This window comes from Carcharhinus amblyrhynchos, chromosome 6, assembly GCF_965287045.1.
Source record: "Carcharhinus amblyrhynchos chromosome 6, sCarAmb.v2.hapA, whole genome shotgun sequence".
NCBI classification, from domain to species: Eukaryota; Metazoa; Chordata; class Chondrichthyes; order Carcharhiniformes; family Carcharhinidae; genus Carcharhinus; species Carcharhinus amblyrhynchos.
The window spans coordinates 82850179-82871808 of record NC_137329.1 but is presented as its reverse complement, the minus strand read 5'-3'; the positions used below and the strand labels follow the sequence as shown (position 1 = coordinate 82871808).

General features: G+C 42.9%; 1 protein-coding gene across 3 annotated transcripts in view; it reads right to left on the bottom strand.

Annotated features, from left to right (window-relative positions):
• The window catches only part of cadps2 (Ca++-dependent secretion activator 2), a 660232-nt gene that overhangs the window by 228810 nt on the left and 409792 nt on the right, over positions 1-21630 (bottom strand). For all 3 annotated transcript variants that reach the window (XM_080190802.1, XM_080190798.1, XM_080190799.1), the window contains exons 9-11: positions 3008-3074; positions 2182-2290; positions 785-997 (exon numbers count right to left, since the gene is read on the bottom strand). In XM_080190802.1, the coding sequence (XP_080046928.1) occupies positions 785-997; positions 2182-2290; positions 3008-3074 (389 nt within the window). The remainder of the gene's footprint in view (positions 1-784; positions 998-2181; positions 2291-3007; positions 3075-21630) is intronic.

Sequence of the window (21630 nt, the reverse complement as noted above, 5' to 3'; positions counted from 1 at the left end):
TTTTTAAAAAACACAATCTGATGATATCTTAATTTGCTTATGATCAATACATTTATTCATTTGCTAAAAAATAAACAACATAAGAAATTTCATTATTTTCATATTATTACATAAGGCAGCAAGACAATGTCCAAGCAAACCCTGTTTTGTCTGCAAACACAAAGAAAACATTTACTGAGTGACAACACACTAAATAATTTGTCTCAAAAATCTAATGTTTGATCACTACATAAAGTGACTCCTGAAGTATGCAGTGAAAGAGCAGTTCAGAAGGAGACCTATTATGATAATGGCTAAGGAAAAAAAAACAGACTGAGGAAAAAGTACATCTAGGCTGCTTTTCATTTAGGTTTTCATTCAGGCCCTTGTGGACTGCAAACATTGTCCTGCTACCTAATATCCATCCTTCCAACCACAGGTGAATCAGCAAGAGTCTAATTCATTTCCATTCGTGATGATTATACACCAGGTTATTAAACATGGCAACAGCATGGCTAACAAGATGTGAGGATTCTCATTTGGCATTGCCCTTTGCATAGTGGGGACTCTGTGACCAATAAACTGTAGTGATTGTCCCTTTAAGGGCAACACAGCAGACTGAGGGTTACCTGGTCTGGGTGATTAATCAGGACACAAGAGTGGGGAATCAACCTAGGGGTAATGAGCTCTCCAAGGCGCAGGTATCTTAGACTGAGCTGCAAACATGTTGTCATTTCATGAACAGTGACATTACACTGCTTTTAAACAACTAAGAGCTCAAATTAAATTGTTTTAGTGTACTCACAGAATTGCGATATAGGCACGTCAGGCAGCTGTGCACTTCCTCCCTTGGCATTCAACTTCTGGACCTGTGATGGAGGGACAGGCTTGTAGGATTGGCCTGTGGCTCTGTACATAGCTTGAACCCACAGTACTCGATCCTGTTCGTCGTCACTTGCATACACTACAGTGTCACCTTCTTTAACCGCATTGAAGAATGCCCGCCCACCATCCAAACCTACAAGTGAATAACCGAGATCAAGTTATACCTTTCATCAACTCTTCCAAAAAGACAGCCCTTCTCACTTAACCAATTTCTTTCTAGAGAGCTTAAATTTATTAGTCAATCCTTGACACTGACCCTTAGGACTTGGGATCTGTTGTTAATTAAATTAGAAAGTGTGCAAAGAAAGGTATATATTGGGCACACCAACCAAAAGCCAAACATTGTATGTATGTTGTGAACCCTTGTCATAACCACTAAATATGTATTATGTTCTGGCTATATATCCTAATATTCCATTAGTGTCTTTTAATTACACCTTCACTTTGCCAAGACATCACTAGTGCCATGACCCAAATTTAATTAGATTATTTGAATATTTACACTTCCTTTTGGTAAATGGATATACTCTGGGTGGATTTTCCGGCCCTTCCCACTGACAGGATCTTCCGGTCCTGCTGAAGGTGACCCTCACCATGGCAAGTTCCCCGGCAGCAGGACGGGGAGCCAAGCAAAGCACTGGAGACACTGACGGGATTAGAAGGTCCTGCCAGTGGCCAATGGTGAGCTATCTCGCTGCAGAAAACATGCCGCGGGAAGACCAGAAAATTCCACCCTCTGAATCTCATTTCCTTCCTTTGTGGTATAGAGCTACCTCAGCAATATAATCTTTTTCAGTCAGATCCTTATATATTCTATCAACTAGAAAGGTTTCTACTTAGCTGGGGGATAAATCCTGACACCGATCAACTCCACTTTTAATAGAATCATACAGCAAAGGAGGAATCTATTCAACATGCTGCTTTCCAATTAGCCCCATTATCGTAACTGTATTACTACATTTTGCTGTCTGCTTTGGCTCTTGGAACAATTTTAAACAAAAGGACATATATCACTTGAAACATCACAAGAAGTGCAATTTGCAATTTTTTTTTATCATAATGTGTGGAATTGAACAGATCCAAAATCAGGAGCAGCAAAGAAAATGTGCGAAGCTGCTGAAAGTAGCAAATTTGCAGAAACTGCACAGCCTAACTGTGATCCACATGCCTTTCACACCAAGAAAAACACTTTAGGAAGTAGTCTCTCCTGTACTATCCGCCCCCACCCCCCCACCCCCCAACCCCAGTCCCCATTGCATTACAGTATTCTGATTTGCAAGCACATAGCAGTCATTTTATTTTCTTTGACCGTAATACCTGGCTGTGGTTCTGTGTAATCCACTGTGTATCCTTCCAGTTGCATTAATTCCTGAGGCTCAGACTTCTTTTCTCTGTAACTGCACATAGCAAATGTGTACTGGCTAACCTGAAACAATAGGCAAGGCCGGCTTAGCTGCAAAGGCAATTACGTTTGATCCCCAGGTAACAACACATAAATAATACAGGACAATTCTCTGCAAAATTCAACTGAATACTTGCTCTGTGCTGGGATAGCACCTGAAAATAGATTGCCTGATTGGTGGAGTTCATGTACAAAAGTAACATAAACCAGCATTAATGCTTCAGTCTATCCTGGCTATTATAAATTTACAACTTTACAATTTAATGAGTTGTAAGAATTTCTCAATCCAGATCTTTCTTCTTTTAATAGACACAACTTACTCCATCAGGAATACATATGTATGTTTTTCATGAACTTGGGAGCCACTGAATGATCACTCCCCAGATTAATTCAACAGAACTGCACTTCTAACAGGAAGCTGAACGCCTCAGGGTGTGAAGGTCAGTGATACACTTACAGCATCTTCTCAGACACGTGTTTCCATTGAGTGGGGTCACTAAAGGCCAATAGCAGAAAAAAAAGCTCAGACCAGGTAGCGTCCATTGAGATTAATCAAGTCAGCTGATACTTCTGTTATGAGCTCCATCTCACCAACAGCCACCCTATGACTTTGTTGTTGCCAAATGTAATGGAATAAAATACTCAATCCCACTGCTCCCACTTCTCCATACTCACAAAGTCAAAGGTATCTGGCAACATCATCAGAAATGATGAATTAAGCTGGATGTATCACTCACTAACCTGAACCAGGACAAAGTATCGCTTCTTCCACCTCTTCCAAACCTTCTGCCCAAGTGCATAAAGATACCTGCAATCAAGAAACAAGATTTCACACCATGTAGGCAAAGATAGTTTTCAACACGACATAAAATAATAGGCAATAAGAGAGTTAATTCAGGAAAGAAAATGGTAAGTTGAAGTAACCCAAGTGCACTTGGCTATGTGGAAGTGCTTGTGTGTGTTAGTGTGAGAGTGTGCGAGCCTGCCTATTGAACTAAGGCTCCAAAATGCAAGGTCATTTCTAAAATCCTGATCCAGTAACATTGTCAAATCTCTGTAGAACTAAGTGTGGAATGAACTGTTGTGCAAGACAAAAATGATATCAAACTCACACACTCCATCTGCCCAACAATAGACCACATGCAGCTAAGATATTCTGAGTGGGTATCATACCCTGCTGGCCTGCTAAGACGTGACACCCGGACTGCAGTGTCCACCCTGCCTCATCAACTGGCGCACATGGGGTATAGTGAGTGACAAAATCATGATGGCTGGGAATTGGATTATCAGAAGAGGAAAAATAGGACTACAGAGAGGAAGCAGAGGGAGTGGTGAAGGTGCGATGAGCTGAATCACCTCCCCCTATGATGTAATGATTCTGTTCTTCTGTCCTTGTATCTCAAACATTTTCACTTAATTTTTCACAAAGGCAGCAAGCTTTGAACAAAAATTGGCAAGAGTTTCATTAAAATCTTTAAATCAGATCAGGTGACGGCATGGATTGTTTTTCACATTTTAAACATGAAGAACATCATGGTGGTCTTGTTAGGATATAATGCGTCTCCTGGAGATTGGCTGCAGATAGAAGTTCATATAAAGAATGTAACCAGAAGATTCTGTTAGCAGCTCTCAGGCTATTTCTGGAGCGTTTTCTAACATTTCTTTTTCACATCACAGCCGACTATGCTTCAAAGTACTTCATTGGCTATAAAAGGCTTCCTGAGGTGCTGAAGGATGCTACAGAAATGCATATTTTATTGTTGCACACCAGCTTTTTAACATCTACATCTTTATTAGAGAAAGCAATGAGAATGTTATGAACTTTCTGACAGGTAAAAAACTGGAGGGATACCAAGTGATACCAAATAGAATCATAGAATCCCTATAGCGCAGAAGGAGACCATTCAGCCCATCAAGTCCGCACAGACCACAATCTCACCCAGGTCCTATCCCCATAACCCTGATTCCCCCTGACACTAGGGTCAATTTAACATGGCCTATCAACCTAATCCACACATCTTTGGACTGTGGGAGGAAACTGGAGCACCTGGAGAAACCCACACAGACACAGGAAGAACAGATGTATTCTGTACCCACCCACTGGCAACTACACACTCATATCCATATCTACTGAGAAGGCTAATCATAAAACCATAAAACATAGGAGCAGAATTAGGAGTTTGGTCCATCGAGTCTGCTGTGCTATTTAATCATGGCTGATAAGTTTTGTAACCTCATTGTCCCACCTCTTCTCTGTAACTATTGATCCCCATGCCAATCAAAAACTAATCTATACTCAATAACCTGGCCTCCACTGCCTTCTGCGGCAATGAATTCCCTCGATTCACCACCCTCTGGCTGAAGAAATTCCTCCTCATCTCGGTTCCTGAGGCTGTGTCCTTGGATCCTAGTCTCGCCTACTAATGGAAACATCTTCCCCACATCCACTCTATCCAGACATTTCAGTATTCTGTAAGTTTCATCTTTTTAAGACCCAGAGGCCTCAAAAGCTCCTCATACATGTCTTGCTCCAGCAAAGGAGGAGTATATACAAGGGCTGCAAGTCCTAATGAAACAAAATTTTAAAAATTGTCATAAATATAATGGAAGTTGCCTCATCATAATGTGTCATGATTATAGCAGTGAGGCTTGAAAGAAGATGCCAGAGAGACCAATCAGCAGTGAAACTCAACCGTCCATACCAACCAAGGTGTCTTTAACCTGATCTGTGGGCACTGTCACATTGCCTTGCAATGAATAAAGGTCAACACATTGGAGATATTGGGACTAGCAAAGACTGAGAGAAGATCTGAATGAGGAATTCATTCTGGATGAGATGCTCTTTTGGAGAGTTGGTGCATACTCAATGGGCTGAATGGCCTCCTTATACACAATGGGGAATCTAGGGTTTGGAGAGAATCAACATCATTGGTGTAAGGATTGAGAACCAGGAGAGACAGATTTAAGATGTTCGGCAAAAGGAACAATGGCAATTTAAGAAAAGCCTTTTCACACAACAAGTGGTAAGGTTCCGAAATGCACTCCCTGAAAGAGTGATGGGGGCTGAGGCAATTAGGTTTTTCAAAATGCAATTGGATTGTTATATGAAAAGGAACATTTTTCAGGGGTACAGGGAGAAAGCAGGGTAGTGGCATAAGATGAATTGCTCCTTCAGAGGGCCAGCACAAACATGATGGCCTGAATGGTCTCCTGCGCTACAACCATTCTAAAATATCATTGGATGTTGGACTCTGTCATCTGATACAAGGTCACCTACTACTAACGTGCACCATATGAGCTGGCATAGCATATGATGGTACTGGTCAAATGCAACCTTTAATGCCTGCCTCTTCTCCAGTTCTGGCAATGGCACCATGAAGAAGCAAACTGGACCATCTTCCTCATAGCCACCTCATGTGGCACCCATACCACTTCGCCTCCCAGCAAATAAGTGGGTCAGGTCCTGCGCTCCTCCATCACTTGTCTGTGGTCACAGGCATCACTGTGAGCTTCATTTCTCTTCATTTTGTTATCACTGTTAGCCCTCTGTCCCTTCAAGACATGATAAAGCCTTCTGGCAGGTGAAAATATCTGTTGATCCTTTCCAATGTGTAATGATAAATGTGAGGTGATGCATTTTGGCCGGAATAATGTAGGGGGAAGTTATATGATAAAGGGTAAGCCTGTAAGGAGTATAGAGTTGCAGCAAGACCTGGGGGTGCAAGTGTACAAGTCTTTGAAAGTGGCAGTGCAAGTGAAGAGCGTGGTGAAGAAAGCCTATGGTATGTTAGCCTTTATAGGAAGGGGTATAGAATATAAGAGCTGGAGTCTAATGTTGCAGTTGTACAGAACGGTGGTTAGGCCGCATTTGGAGTACTGCGTACAGCTCTGGTCGCCTTACTACCAGAAGGACTTGGAGACTCTGGAGAGAGTGCAGAGGAGGTTTACCAGGATGTTGCCTGGTATGGAGGACTGGGGTATGAGGAAAGATTGAAGAAATTGGGGCTCTTTTCCCTTGAAAGACGCCGACTGAGGGGGGATCTAATAGAGGTATATAAGATTATGAAGGGTATAGATAGAGTAAACAGAGGTAAGCTATTTCCTATAATAGAGTCACGTAGGACAAGGGGCCATGGACTTAAGGTGAGGGGGGAGCGGTACAACACAGATATTAGAGGGAGGTTTTTCACACAGAGGGTAGTGGGGGTATGGAATGCTCTGCCAAGTAAGGTGGTGGAGGCAAACACACTAGAGTCCTTTAAGAGTAACTTAGACAGGCACATGACTGAGTTAGAGATGGGTGGATATAGGAGGTTGTTTTAAATAAGGGTCATTAGCATTGGGGTGTCCCTAGAAATGTAAATGGGTATAGTATGATAATAATGTTTTTTCTCTTTTCATTCACAGGTTTTAAGTCGGTCCACCTCGTGTCCAACGAGGGGCATACACGCGATGGGTCGTACTGGGGCTGCTCTTGGTTGTTCGAGATTGGCCTAGTGCTTCATGTCGTTAATGTGCGCCTAAACTGGACAAGATACTGGGCAAGACGACAGCTCAGTGACTATCGCTGATTGCTGTGCAGACACATGGATTTGGGCCGGTGTCTGTGGGAGTTTGTGCGTTCTCCCCGTGCTTGCGTGGGCTTTCTCTGGGTGCTCCGGTTTCCTCCTACACCCCAAAGATGTGCTGTTAGGCTGATTGGCAGGAATAAATTGTCCCTAAATCAGTTTTCCCTCAATCTGGATGGCCATAAAACATTAGATAGGGGTCATGGGTAGAGAGGTGGTGTTGAGATGGCAGCGTGGGCTCGTTGGGCTGAAGGGCCTGTTTCCCAGGCTGATTTTGTTCTTTGTTCTTTGTATGACCTAAATGAGGTCCATGAGGTTGGCCTCTTGGAGTACAAGCTCCCTGATGGAGGTAATGTTCATGAGTTCAATCAGGGAATCTCACCTGTATACATATTTAGGAGCATCATGGTGACAGACATTTTGGATTCTGACTTTGTACCTGAAACACTCTTAGGAATGGAGATGGGTTGTGAACAAAGGGAATCTGGTGAAGGGACACTGACCTCTGGGGAGCTACTTCACAAAAGCAACAAGATATCGCCCTCCTAATCTACATTTTTTGAAATTCACACACACACATTTGTCTGCTCCCATTGGGTTACCTCCTTATACAAGTCCTAGCCTACTGCTCAACTGTGGATAATTATGCAATATGATCTTGAACATTCTATTAGCACATCACCAGTCCGACTGAACCACTTTCAACCAAGATTGTACAGTAACTGTGATGAAAATATCCTGGGGGCAATTCTCCCAGCTGGGAGACTCAAATGGAGGCTGTTTACGGAGCTTCCCTTTGGGCACCATGGCCTCCACAAATCTCCGGCCGCCGGATTTTCAGAGCTATATAATTAATAATAACGGGCATTAGCATAGTATTAGAGGGCCCGGGACTGAAGTCTCCAGGCCCACTAACCTCTTCCCATTCCACCAAGAGTGTTTCACTTCAGCGGGGTTTATAACAACTCCTCACTTGTGGAGAGCTGGTGGCCCGACCCTGCTGGAGTGAAGGTGAGCCATTAAGGGCCCCCAGGTGGCTGGAGGTAAAGATGGTGCCCCTGTGGGCATTGCCACCTTGATAGTGCCAGCCTGGGCCACCTGGCATGGCACTGTCCAAGGGGGCAAAATAGCAATGCCCAGGGGCACCTTGGCACTGTCCACCGAGCATCAGGAAGTGTGAAGGGGATGGGGCGGGGGGGGGGGGGTGCAAATGAGGGGGAGGGGCCTGCTGCCATTCTGCAGAGGGATAATGACAAAGGGATGGTGGCCAATGATTGGGGCTGGGCATCAGGATGGAAGCCAGCAATTGGGGCTGGGCCAGGGCTGCAGCGGTGGGAGGGGGGTGGTGTCGCAGCTGTGGGGCCAGCGTTCGTGCTGTGGGGAAAGCAATCGGGCTATGGTGGAAGTCAGCGGGGCAGAGATGTGGGGTCATGGGGCTGGTTAGCAAATCGAGCTAGCCAGAAATCGGGAGGCCGGCAGTGCAGGGCCATTGCACGTGAGCCAATCTCTGCTCTGACAGATCGGCACATGCGCAGTGGCCTGCTCAGCGCTATGCTGCCAGCCTCTCCAGCAGGAATAAACCCCATCCCCAGATTTTTAACATGATTCACACTACTGCTCTCTGAAATGCACAGTGTGTAGGATATTCTTTTTAAAACTCCCACTGAAATAAACAGTGGGATTTACTCCAGTTTTTACGCAAATTCGATACTTAGAATTTTTTAGTGAGAATCCCACCCTACTTTTGGCACGTGGACGAGGGTGGTATGTTGCTCCGAGTAGTGTCCGAATGTACAACCAAAATGGAAAAGGCAAGTACGCAAACATCCTGTCAGAAAGACTTTCAGTTCAATGAAAGGCAATGTAACATGAAATAATCTGACTTCCAAACAAAATACAGACATTGGTTAATGAGCTGTGTAAATGAGGTAAGTGTCAGTCAGATGGAGATGTATAAAGCGATAAATCAGATCACCATAAAATACAATATGGACCCATGCAAGCAAATACATAATAACCATTTTCGATTTATGTTAAACAATATCCATCAGATTATGTTTGTTCTGGAAAGCAGCCATACCAGTATTTTATTTGCTCCAGTAGTTCAGTTAATCACTAGGATTTGCAGATCACTGAGGACAGTTTCTGTATAAACAGCTCTTGACATTCTGTCATATAATATGACTATCTTTATTTTCTTTTATATATGGAGAATATAGAATATAGAGCATAGAAATGAAACCTTGAGTGTCATGCCTCAAGGTTACCTTGCATAGCATTATGCTTAATGCATTTGAAGAGTCAGTCATTCCAGTTGCCAGAAGAACAAAACATGTTCAAAGGCTCCTTTATAAGCAGGAGATGCAACAGTGAAACCTGAATCAGTTTGAGATTTAAGGGTGTCAGACAATCACTTCTAAATAGAGAACTTTACCCCAAAGTTTCGACCTCCACATGCGTGCTCAGTGCAGTGTGTGTCTGGTGTGTGGATGTGTGCGTGTGAGTGTGTCAAAAGCTATTTCATGTACATGTGCGGGTTACGTAGACGCATTTTGCAATTCTGACCAGTTCAATATTTCTGTTATCCTTTGTTTATCAGCCCTTTTAAGGCAAGTCTCAAGTGTCCGTTTACTCTAAATGGCAGTCTCCTTTAAGCCTACAATCTGCTTACTTAGCACAGGATTAGCTAACAAAGAAATTAACACCATTGACACAAAGCTGGGAATTAACATGGTTCTCAGCTTTACAGTGCTAGGATTTTCAAATTTACCATCAGCTTTACAAGATAATCCCAGAGCTCAAATTCTCTCTCACATTCTTTCACTGACCAGGATAGTATTCCTCAAATCACAGCTGATGTGAGGGGGCAAAATGTTTGCTTCCTTTTACCCAAAAATGGTGCAGCATAGGGAGACTAGGAAAGGTTTTGCATAGGTAAAATAACTTGAGTGAAATTGCATCTTTGTGCACTGAAATGAGATGTTTACAGAAAACTACTTGCTTTGCACAAGCATCTGTACAAAAGTCACAATTCCTAACTTAAGCTCTTCTGGAGTATCACAAACCAGCTGAAAGGAGCCAGAAAGCCTCTGAGGAAAGTCTGCTAGGAGAGAACAGTACATTTGTGGTACATACAGGCTTTGGTATAAGATCTCAAACGATTAGGAAGTTTAAGTTAGAAGAACACTATTCACAGTGATTATTCAAAGGACTAAGGTGTACAACATTATGAGGCAGAGAAATAGGCTGATATGAAGGTACCTTTCTCTTGAGCAGAAGGGTCAATAACCAGGAAGCTTAGATTTAAGGTAAAGGGCAGGAGATTTTTTTGAGGGAATTTGAAGTAAAGCATTTTTGCCCAGAGGATGGTGAGAATCTGGAACTCACTGCCTGAAAGGGTGACAGAGGCAGGAACTCTTACAATATTTAAGAAGCATTTGAAACACCATAACACACGAGACTATGGATCAAGTGGTGGAAAACAGAATAAGAACAGATAGATGCTTGATGGCCGGTGCAGACAAAAAAAAGCCTATTGCTGTGCAGTAAAATTTTATGGGTGCCACCTTACCGGCTCACTATGCCAGTCGACTGGTAAGATTGTGCGAGAGGTGAAAAATCGGGTTTGCACCCAGTTTCTCACCTCTTGCGATCTTGCTAGCCCTATTTTGCTGACGAAATTAGCCTCACGCCCTTCCTGAGCATGAGGTTGATTTACATATTAATAACACGTTTACCTAGCCCTGGATGCAATCATCCAGGCTCACATAGTCCCTTTGCTGATGAGGTCCACATTAGTGAAGATCATGTATTATGCCCCCAACAGGGATGCAACGCAATGGCCTTACTGGTGGGACCGAAAGCCATTGAAGCCCTCAGGTGGTCATGGGCAGTGCCTATGAGCTAGACTGGTATCATGGCAGTACTCACCAGGCACCATCGCACTGTCAGTCTGGCACCCTAGCAGTGCCAAGGGGACAGGGCCTGACTGGGGGGATGAGGGGGCTGGGCCTGAAGGGAGTGGAAGAAGGGGAGGGAAGAGGGAACTCTGCAGGGGGTAGAGACTGATTATCCAGGGTGGCGATTGGGGTTGGGAGGAGGGGGCAATCAGCTGGGGTGGCAATTTGGTGGGGGGGGGAGGGGGGAGTGGGGGACGTTGACAGATCTCCCAGTATACTGTGTACACAAGGTATTGGGAGATTGGGGCACCTGCTCAATAGCACCCCTACTGCTCAAAAGAGACTCCACCTCGCCCCTACTGGCGAGATTCACAATACAGCTTCTGTATTGCACAGTGTTGTAAATTCCCATTACTAACCTTGCTGAAAAAACACAGGCAAGAAAACCTATTGTTTACTTGCCTGTTTGATACTTAAACTTTTTTGAGAAAATTCTGCCCTGTGACTGTAAATGCAAGAATTGCCACTCCTGCCACTGCACATAAAGAATGGTAGGAATCTGACTTCCTAGAGGACATTTCCCCTCCTCAATTTTTCCTGTCATTCTCTAGAACTATCAATAGAAGAAAAGTCATAGTCTTTGAGGTAGCAGTGGTAAAGAAAAAAAACAAGGATATTCGGGAGGTGCCTTGTGCTGTTCCCCTTTCCCTTCAGTGCAGCTCCCTGACAAACAATTGTAGGATTCAGTTTTATTTGAAGGCCTAAAGCACACTGAGGCTCTTCCGCTTCCTTTAAATGCTAGGTGCTGTAAAAATATACCTGCAGCATTGACCAACTTTCCTCTGTCTTGGTGTGGTGGTGAGAATCCTGCTGGTAGCCTGCCCTGCTTGGCTAATTAATACCAACCCAGGAAAATGGGTTGCAGTGACGGCAAGCTTGGAAGACGCGGTTGATAAAGTTCTTCCCCACTATTACCTGTCTACAAAGAAGTGAACGCATTCTACCAAACATGTCCACATCTGCACATATTAAAACGGAGATTCTTCTTATCTCAAAGCAATTTCACAAATAAGTCTTTTTCTAAAATGTGACAGATCATCGAATACCTACAAGTGCAGAAAGAGGCCATTTGGCCCATCGAGCCTGCACTGAACACAATCCCACCCAGACCCTATCCCTGTAAGCCCAAATATTTACCTTACTAATCCCCAACATCCCCCTAACACTAAGGAGCAATGGCCAATCAACCTAACCCGCACATTTCTTTTGGACTGTGGGAGGAAACCGGAGCACCCAGAGGAAACTCATGCAGATATGGCGAGAACGTGCAGACTCCACACAGACCCAAGCTGGGAATCGAATCCAGGTCCCTGGCTATGTGAGGTAACATTGATAACCACTGTGCCACCCCATGCAACTAAGATGATGCCAATCTCACCTCTTTCTGTCGTATTCCAGAAACTGAGCACATAACAGGCTGATACTGCAATGCAGTGCAAAGGGAGTGCTGCACTGTCAGTGGTGCTGTTTTTTTTGGGTGAGATGTTATACTGTGGTCTTAACAGGTACAAGATTTTGGGTAACATTTTGAAGATGGGTAGAGGGTTCATATCTCCTTCAACCAATTTAATGGGCCATATATCATCACATTGCTGTTTGTGGGGTCTTGCTTTTTTTTCCGAGTTTACGACAATGATTACACTTCAAAACTACTCAACTGGTTTTGAAGAGCTTTGAGACATCTGGAGGTTGCGAAGTGAGCCACCTAAATACAAGCTGTTAACTTCTCCCCATTTAAAAGGGCTGATGAAGTAGCTTGGAGAGTTCTTCCTTCCAAGTGTTTTTAGTTAGTGCATCAAAGATTAAGCTTTGATAGACTGACCCATATCAAGGCAGGCCACAGCTACATTCAGAAAAAGTACATAAATGGTTGGACTCTCAAACGATATTTTTCCAATTAACAGTTAAGTTATTAATGTACTACAAAAAGGAGAGGGCTGATTTCTCTGGTAAATCTATACTTGAGCTGCCCTTTTTTCCTGAGGAATGCAGCAATCTAGTTTGAATTACTCATTGTTTGTGCGAAGTTTCATAGGTTCAAATAATGAAAGAAAAATGTGCTGAAAATCAATGTATAGAAAAATCAATACACATAGCCATTTTTCTCTGCAAGCGCTCTCCCCTACAAAGAAAATTCCCAGTCAAGGTCCAAAGAGCAATTAATTCAGTCTAAGAAATCTAGGACATTCTGATCGAGTTCAGTTAACAGCTGGCAAAAGTAATCATCCACTTGTGAAAATGATTTTCAGTTCATTCTCAAACACCTTTCAGACTCTCATGATCCCATTTAGCTGGTAACAATACAGGATGTCTCTGGGCATCGCAGCATTCAGCGTTCGAACCAATGGGGACTGAACGCCCACAGGCACTTTCAGTCCTCACCGCACATTCTATACTCCGTCCATGAAAGGAGCTGTCCGAATACCACATTCCTTCTTTTATTTTGTTGCTGCAAAAGTAAGCCATTTTCATCTTCGTACAGAAATACGTGAGAAGAAAAGGAGAGAGTGAGCAAAATGAACTCCCAGCGTCAATAAGGCCAGGAGACTGAGTGATCAAGCCTCAAATAATTTGACTACATTCAACAACACAAAGTACTGTCAGAAAGAAAGTTGGAGGTAAGCTTTCAGAAACAAAACAGCTTGTTTAGCTGCCAGTCATTTGAAATTATATTTTTAAGTTGGAGATTGTGCAATAAAATGAGTTGCGACACTTCTATTAAGAAAAAAGAATTTTTAAAGGTGAACCCCTCACCCTCAGGGTTGCTCTGCTGAGCTGGGTTCTGACTATTACAAAGAAACAAAGAACAAAGAACAAAATCAGCCCGGGAAACAGGCCCTTCGGCCCAATGAGCCCACACCGCCATCTCAACACCACCAGTCCCCCGCTCCACCCACGACCCCTGTCTAATGTTTTATGTACTCACAAGCTTTCGAGGTTTCCCTCTTCGTCAGGTGAATGGAGAGTTCTGGCCTCAGACAGAGCATATAAAGCACAGACAGTTTAGAGATTACTGATTAGAATGCGAATCCTTACACCTAACCTGCTGTTCAAGACCTGAAGTGGCTGACAATGTGAGTGGAAGGAGCACTGATCACAGGTTACAGAGATGTGTATTGTCTCCAGACAGTACAGTAAGTGAGGTTTTGCAAACCCAGGCAAGTCACGGGGGTTACAGATAGTGCGACATGAACCCAAGATCCCTGTTGAGACCGTCCTCATGTGTGCGGAACTTGGCTATCAGTCTCTGTTCAGCGACTCTGCGCTGTCGTGTGTCGTGAAGGCCGCCTTGGAGAATGCTTACCCGAAGGTCAGAGGCTGAATGCCCGTGACCACTGAAGTGTTCGCCAACAGGAAGGGAACAGTCTTGCCTGGTGATTGTCGAGCGATGTTCATTCATCCGTTGTCGTAGCGTCTGCATGGTCTCCCCAATGTACCATGCTTCGGGACATCCTTTCTTGCAATGTATCAGGTAGACAATGTTGGCCGAGTTGCAAGAGTATTTACCATGTACCTGGTGGATGGTATTCTCACGTGTGATGATGGTATCCATGTCGATGATCCGGCATGTCTTGCAGAGGTTGCTGTGGCAGGGTTGTGTGGAATTGTGGTCACTGTTCTCCTGAAGACTGGGTAGTTTGCTGCGAACAATGGTCTGTTTGAGGTTGTGTGGTTGTCTGAAGGCAAGAAGTGGAACAGCCATGGGGACCAAATTTGCACCTCAATATGCCAACATCTTCATGCACAGGTTCGAACAAGACTTCTTCACTGCACAGAATCTTCAACCAATGCTATACACTAGATACATCAATGACATTTTCTTCCTTTGGCCTCATGGTGAACAATCACTGAAACAACTATATGATGATATCAACAAATTCCACCCCACCATCAGACTCACCATGGACTATTCCCCAGAATCAGTTGCATTCTTGGACACACGCATCTCCATTAAGGACGGTCACCTCAGCACCTCACTGTACCGCAAGCCCACAGACAATCTCACAATGCTCCACTTCTCCAGTTTCCACCCTAAACACGTTAAAGAAGCCATTCCCTATGGACAAGCCCTCTGTATACACAGGATTTGCTCAGATGAGGAGGATCGTGACAGACACCTCCAGACCCTGAAAGATGCCCTCATAAGAACAGGATATGGTGCTCGACTCATAGATCGACAGTTCTGATGCGCCACAGCGAAAAACCGCACCGATCTCCTCAGAAGGCAAACACGGGACACAGTACCCTTCGTCGTCCAGTACTTCCCTGGAGCGGAGAAGCTGCGACATCTTCTCCGGAGTCTTCAACATATCATTGATGAAGACGAACATCTTGCCAGGGCTATCCCCACACCCCCACTTCTTGCCTTCAGACAACCACACAACCTCAAACAGACCATTGTTCGCAGCAAACTACCCAGTCTTCAGGAGAACAGTGATCACAATTCCACACAACCCTGCCACAGCAACCTCTGCAAGACATGCCGGATCATCGACATGGATACCATCATCACACGTGAGAATACCATCCACCAGGTACATGGTAAATACTCTTGCAACTCGGCCAACATTGTCTACCTGATACATTGCAAGAAAGGATGTCCCGAAGCATGGTACATTGGGGAGACCATGCAGACGCTACGACAACGGATGAATGAACATTGCTCGACAATCACCAGGCAAGACTGTTCCCTTCCTGTTGGCGAACACTTCAGTGGTCACAGACATTCAGCCTCTGACCTTCGGGTAAGCATTCTCCAAGGCGGCCTTCACGACACACGACTGCGCAGAGTCGCTGAGCAGAGACTGATAGCCAAGTTCCGCACACATGAGGACAGTCTCAACAGGGATCTTGGGTTCATGTCGCACTATCTGTAACTCCCGTGACTTGCCTGGGTTTGCAAAACCTCACTTACTGTACTGTCTGGAGACAATACACATCTCTGTAACCTGTGATCAGTGCTCCTTCCACTCACATTGTCAGCCACTTCAGGTCTTGAACAGCAGGTTAGGTGTAAGGGTTCGCATTCTAATCAGTAATCTCTAAACTGTCTGTGCTTTATATGCTCTGTCTGAGGCTAGAACTCTCCATTCACCTGACGAAGAGGGAAACCTCGAAAGCTTGTGAGTATTATTAAATAAATCGGTTGGGCTAAAACCTGGTGTTGTCAGACTTTTTACTGTGTTTACGCCAGTCCAACGCCGGCATACCCACATAATGTTTTATGGCCATCCAGATTGAGGGAATCTGATTTATGGACAATTTATTCCTGCCAATCAGCCTAACAGCACATCTTTGGGGTGTGGGAGGAAACCGGAGCACCTGGAGAAAACCCACGCAAGCACGGGGAGAATGCGCAAACTCCCACAGACACTGGCCCAAATCTATGTGTCTGCACAGCAATCAGCGAAAGTCACTGAGCTTAGCAACTGCAGGCAAAGTGACGGGGAGGACACAAAATGCTAAATAACACACATACAGATGCCCCTCTGCACATGCCTTTGCTCAAACTGGTCAAGCCAATTGTCATCTGTATCAGCAAATTTGAGTACAATTAAATGACAAGTTGCTTGTGGCCTGAACTTGATAATTGATCCATGCTGTCAAAAGTTTTCATCTTGCATTCATCAGGACAAATGTAAGCATGACAAATGCTCTACCAGCCTGCGCTTACAAAACCCAAAACAAAATTGCCTGCTGTTAGCTGTGATTGGGCAGAACTTGCTGAGCAATCCTGAGTGTGCTAATAGTTACACGAACAACCAGTTTGAGAAAATCACTCAAGCTCGTAATGAGACTTATTTATGCTTGCTGGGGCGGACGGACACTCAAACACAGGGCCCTACTTTCTGCAAGCAAAAGGAATATGTTCAACATTGCAACTTTAAAAAAAAATTATCAGGAAACTTGGGTGGCATATATTTCTCCCGCCTCAGCCAGAGTCTACTTTCCAACCAAACAGTATCTTTTTCTGCTGTAGTGTAAATTGTTATGATCATTTGAAATTTGGCATTCTTGTGTTTGTCCAGCTGAGTGTAAGATGAAAAGCTTCAACAATATGTCTCTCTTAGGAACAACAATTAACTGACTCACTGATTCTGATATTTTGGATTCCACCAAAATTAAACTTAGCCCTTCACATCACTAGAGCTAAGGATATTTGTAGGCTAGGACTGCAAAAGAATGTCTCTCATTTTCATCTTGGTCATTATTTTCCTTTCACTCCTGTGCTTCATTGCTTTACTTCCTTTTTTTTTCTCTCCAGTTTATTACAATACTGAAGCTGCTGCAAGGGAAAACTGAGGGAAGAGAATAGTCTTCCCAAGTAGCTAGAAAGATGGATGTTAAAACGCATATGTAAAGAGTGTTTTGCTTAATAAATGCATTACAAAAGCTTAAAAATAAAATAATATAGATGCTGAACATCTGAAATAAAAACAGAGGGTCCTGGAAGTCCAGCAGCCCTGACAGTATCTGTGGAGAGAGACATACACAGATATAATGTTTCGAGTCATAGAATCCCTAAGTGCAGGAAGAAGCCATTCAGCTGATCAAGTCTGCACTGACCACAATCCCACCCAGGCCCCACTCTCTTGAGCCCACACACTAACCCTACGAATCACTTGACACTAGGGTCAATTTAACATGGCCAATCAACCTAACGCACACATCTTTGGACTGTGGGAAGAAACTGGAATAGCTGGAGGAAACCCACACAGACTTAGGGAGAATGTGCAAACTCCACACAAACAGTGGCCCAAGCTGGAAATTGAATCCCGGTCCCTAGCATTGTGAGGCAGCAGTGCTAACCACTGTGCCACCCAACATATCAAATTCCAAAATAGTGTCAGATTGGACTCAAAACACTGACACAGTTTCTCTCTTCACAGATGCTGCCAAACCTGTTCAGATTTTCCAGCACTTTCTGATTTTAGTCAGCATAAAATTTTGATGTCATTTGAGAATTGGCGTTCGGCAGGATCAGCCAAAGACAGAAAAGCAATATATCTTCTGCAGCAAATGCCAACAACAGTAGTTCAAAGTTCCACTGAGCACCTCATCCTGTTAAATAAGCACCTTATTTACTTTTCAAAATGTTTTACACAAAGTAAATTTACACAATATTTGTCATCTGACTGTTCCAAAACTTTTATCTTTATGGACAGCAATTTCATGTCACTTCACTCTTAATTCAACAAATAGAGATTGCAGTTATGAATGAATGTTTCTAACAGATTTCACAATGAACATTTTCTGACCAGAGGATGAAAGAGAACAGATTGTCAATGGGTGTTATGCCTCCACTGGCAGTTATCTATTTTGGCAATTGGAAAATCTAGATGAATAATCTTTAGGAACAGGGGAAGCCATTAGATTGAACATCGCTCTTTGTTTTTCATTTATCAACACTTCTTCTCTCCAGCAACATCTCTTCAACAATTTATTCAGCCCTCTTCAATGGACTTCTGCTGTACCTTAATCCACAATTCCATTGCACTTCATCAAAACAAAACATTAGGCTGGACTTAGCTACTTACTTGTCATATGGGGTATTTTAGCCATTCGATGTTAAGGGAATATTCTGCTTGGATCAATGTTGACAATCCCCTTTCTAATCCAGAAAGCTTCACCCTGAAGTCTTAGCTTTTCCAAAATAAGCAACAATAAAATGCATTTATGTAGCAACTGCAATGTAAAAAAGTATTCCAATGTGCATCACAGAGACTTTAAGAAAAACCTATGCCATGCCAAGAAGGGAAAAATTAGGAGAAAGGTGAAATTCCTTCAACTTTACACATAATCTAGCTTCCTGATGCCTAGAATTATCCTGGTTGCTTGCTTCAGCGGTATCCATCTTGCCCATGTTGTCAACTCTCAAGCATTTGAAAAGCATCAAAGTAGCACAGCAACTTCGTCGCATAATCTATAAGAATGCTGTAATAGTAAAGGTTTCCACACTCACATTACAATAATGCGTAATGTGGATCAGTTAATGTTTCAAACCAAAGGCTGGCTGAACAATAGAGCAAGCTAAGCTGTTACTTTTTAGCTGGTGAATCAATGGAAGAAATGTTTTAAACATATTATTTTCCAATGAAATAACTCTGTGGTTTAACTTGGCCTGGTTTTAAAACTCTCTCTTTATCTTATGTCACCAATTCACTGATAGTTCAGCTGTGCCGGATGTGGAATCAGAACTTGGAAACTGCCTGTCCTTTTTTTGTATGTAAAAATTTTAGACTCTGGAGATCCATGTCAAAGCATCAATTTTGTTATTCCAAACCCAAACGGTAGGTGGTTACATTGTGGGTAGATCTTTACAATTTTCTTTGGAAGCAAGATATTTATATTCCATTTATAGGACACATTTTCATATAGGTTATAGATAATATAATAGAAATAATTAAGAAATATGGAAGTATGATATATCACAGTTTTATCATTTGCATCAGAATGGATAAGTTTCCATTACAAAGTTCACCAATATTGAAACTTTGTGTTGGGTGAATTTTCATTCAGCTCTCTCATACCATCAGACTTCAAACAACATCCCTCAATATAGTCAGTGACATTCTACTCCAGACAACCAGTTGGTGAAGGAAGAACCCAAAGCCAGTCTTCACTTGGAATAGATTTATTAATAGAGTGAAACATCACAGGTACATATCTCCCAATTCTGCTCAAATATTGTGTCTGTAAATGTCTCTCTATATGTGCTTAAGTAACTACCAGTCATTGCCCTCCACCTGTATGCTGTTAAGATCAATTGATACAATCAGCAAGTGGGAGTGGCTATTTAAAAAAACTGATACTGGGGGATTTTTGTCATATACTTAAGTACTGCATGATTGCTTTAATAGCAAATCACATGATTTGATGGTGATGTCATTAGGGTGTTGCACAGCCTGCTGTTTTACTTTTAGTTTGTCCCCTGTACAAGCAATAGCTCTTAGAATAAGTTTGTTGTTATTAGTTTGACTGTATGTGTGCAAACCACTTTTTTCTTTTTGTTTAAAAAACACAGATCCTAACAAAGAACATTACAAAAAGAAAGATAGTGACAGGCTGGGATTTTGTTTCATCAAAAACATTGAGAAGGGATTCTAAGTGGAGAAAAAACATAATATGGGCCCTCATGCTGTGAATATTACACAGCTGGAGAGAAGCAACAACAGGATTAAAGATTGAAGTGCCAGTGCAGGAAGTCATGGAAGAAAAAAGTTCTCCAATTGGGTTTAGAAGGGTTTTTTTCTCTTGATCAGAGAAGTGTCATAGTCCAGGAAGTACCTGGTATATTTGAAAAGAAAGGAAGCTCTACTGTACAGCTGGGATCATTTGAAAGAAAAATTGCATCAAATCAATGGTCTCCAATATAAAAAGGGAGGATTGGGAAGACAGTAAAATGAAAAAACACTGAGCATTCTCAAATTGTTGATGCCTGTAAGATAAATGGTGGGTCAGTTAGGATCCATGACACCTTTAAATGAAGAAAATTAATCATGGAGTTGTTCTGCAGAGCATTTTCAATACTTTGTACGCGAAAATAAAATTGTAGGTGAATTACTTGTACCAACTTTTCTCAGTACGATAGGAAGTAAAACTTTTAATTTGCTTCAGAGCTTGGTTCATCCAGCAAAGGCAGGAGTCAAATCTTATGATTTGACAAAGATGATTGAAGAACAATAGTCTCCAAAGCCACTGATCATCGCAAAACAGTTCACGTTCCACCAAAGGAATTAATTGAAAGGCATTGTGCAGCTTGCAGCAACATTAAAGAGTCTGACGTAGCATTGTAAGTTTGGTGAGTCAGTAAAAGATACACTTTGAGATCATCTAGTCTGTGGATTCCAAAATTAGACTATCCAAAGAAGATTGCTCACTGAATATGCTTTAACTTTAAAGACAGCAATACAAATCATGGTTGTTAAAGGGACTTCACAATTTGGTGCTGGAATAAAGATCCACAAGTTGGGAACTGCCCATAAGAAGTTAAAACAGCAAGAAGCACATCACAGATGTGTCAAATGGGCCATTTAGTGAGTGAATGCTGGAGTAAGGATAGTCAATGCAAGAATTGATTACATGATGGGTCAGTGGTTAGCACTGCTGCCTCACAGCGCCAGGGACCCAGGTTCAATTCCCAGCTTGGGTCACTATGTGGAGTTTGCACATTCTCCCCATGTCACTGTGGGTTTCCTCCAGATGCTCCAGTTTCCTCCCACAGTCCAAAGATGTGTCAGTTAGGTAGAATGGCTCCAGTAAATTGTCCCTTAGTGTCAGGGGGATTAGCAGGGTAAATATGTGGGGATCTGCGGATACGGCCTGGGTGGGATTGTTGTCAGTGTAGAGTCAATGGGCCGAATGACTTCCTTCTGTACTAGAGAGGTTCTATGATTCTTTAATTGTGGCACAATGGGTCGCACTGCAAAGCTTGTTGGGCTAGACGAGCTTCCCCAGTGGAGAATTGGGGTACTTTCAGAAGAACAAGTTGCATTGTACAAAAATAATTTGCAACATGAAAGAAAAAAATTACGTATTTGAAGAAGAGAACACCCAGAAATTCTATGAAGAGCTCCAACTGAAGAGATTCTATGAAGAGTTTCTATGAAGAGTTTCCACTTAGAAAGGAAACAAGAACTAGGGGGCATAGCCTCAAAATAAGGGAGAGTCAATTTAGAACAGAGTTGAGGAGGAACTTCTTCTCTCAGAGGGTAGTGAATCTTTGGAATTCTCTGCCCATTGAAACAGTGGAGGCTACTTCGTTAAATATATTTAAGTCACAGGTAGATAGATTTCTGATCGATAAGGGAATTAAGGGTTATGGGGAGCAGGCGGG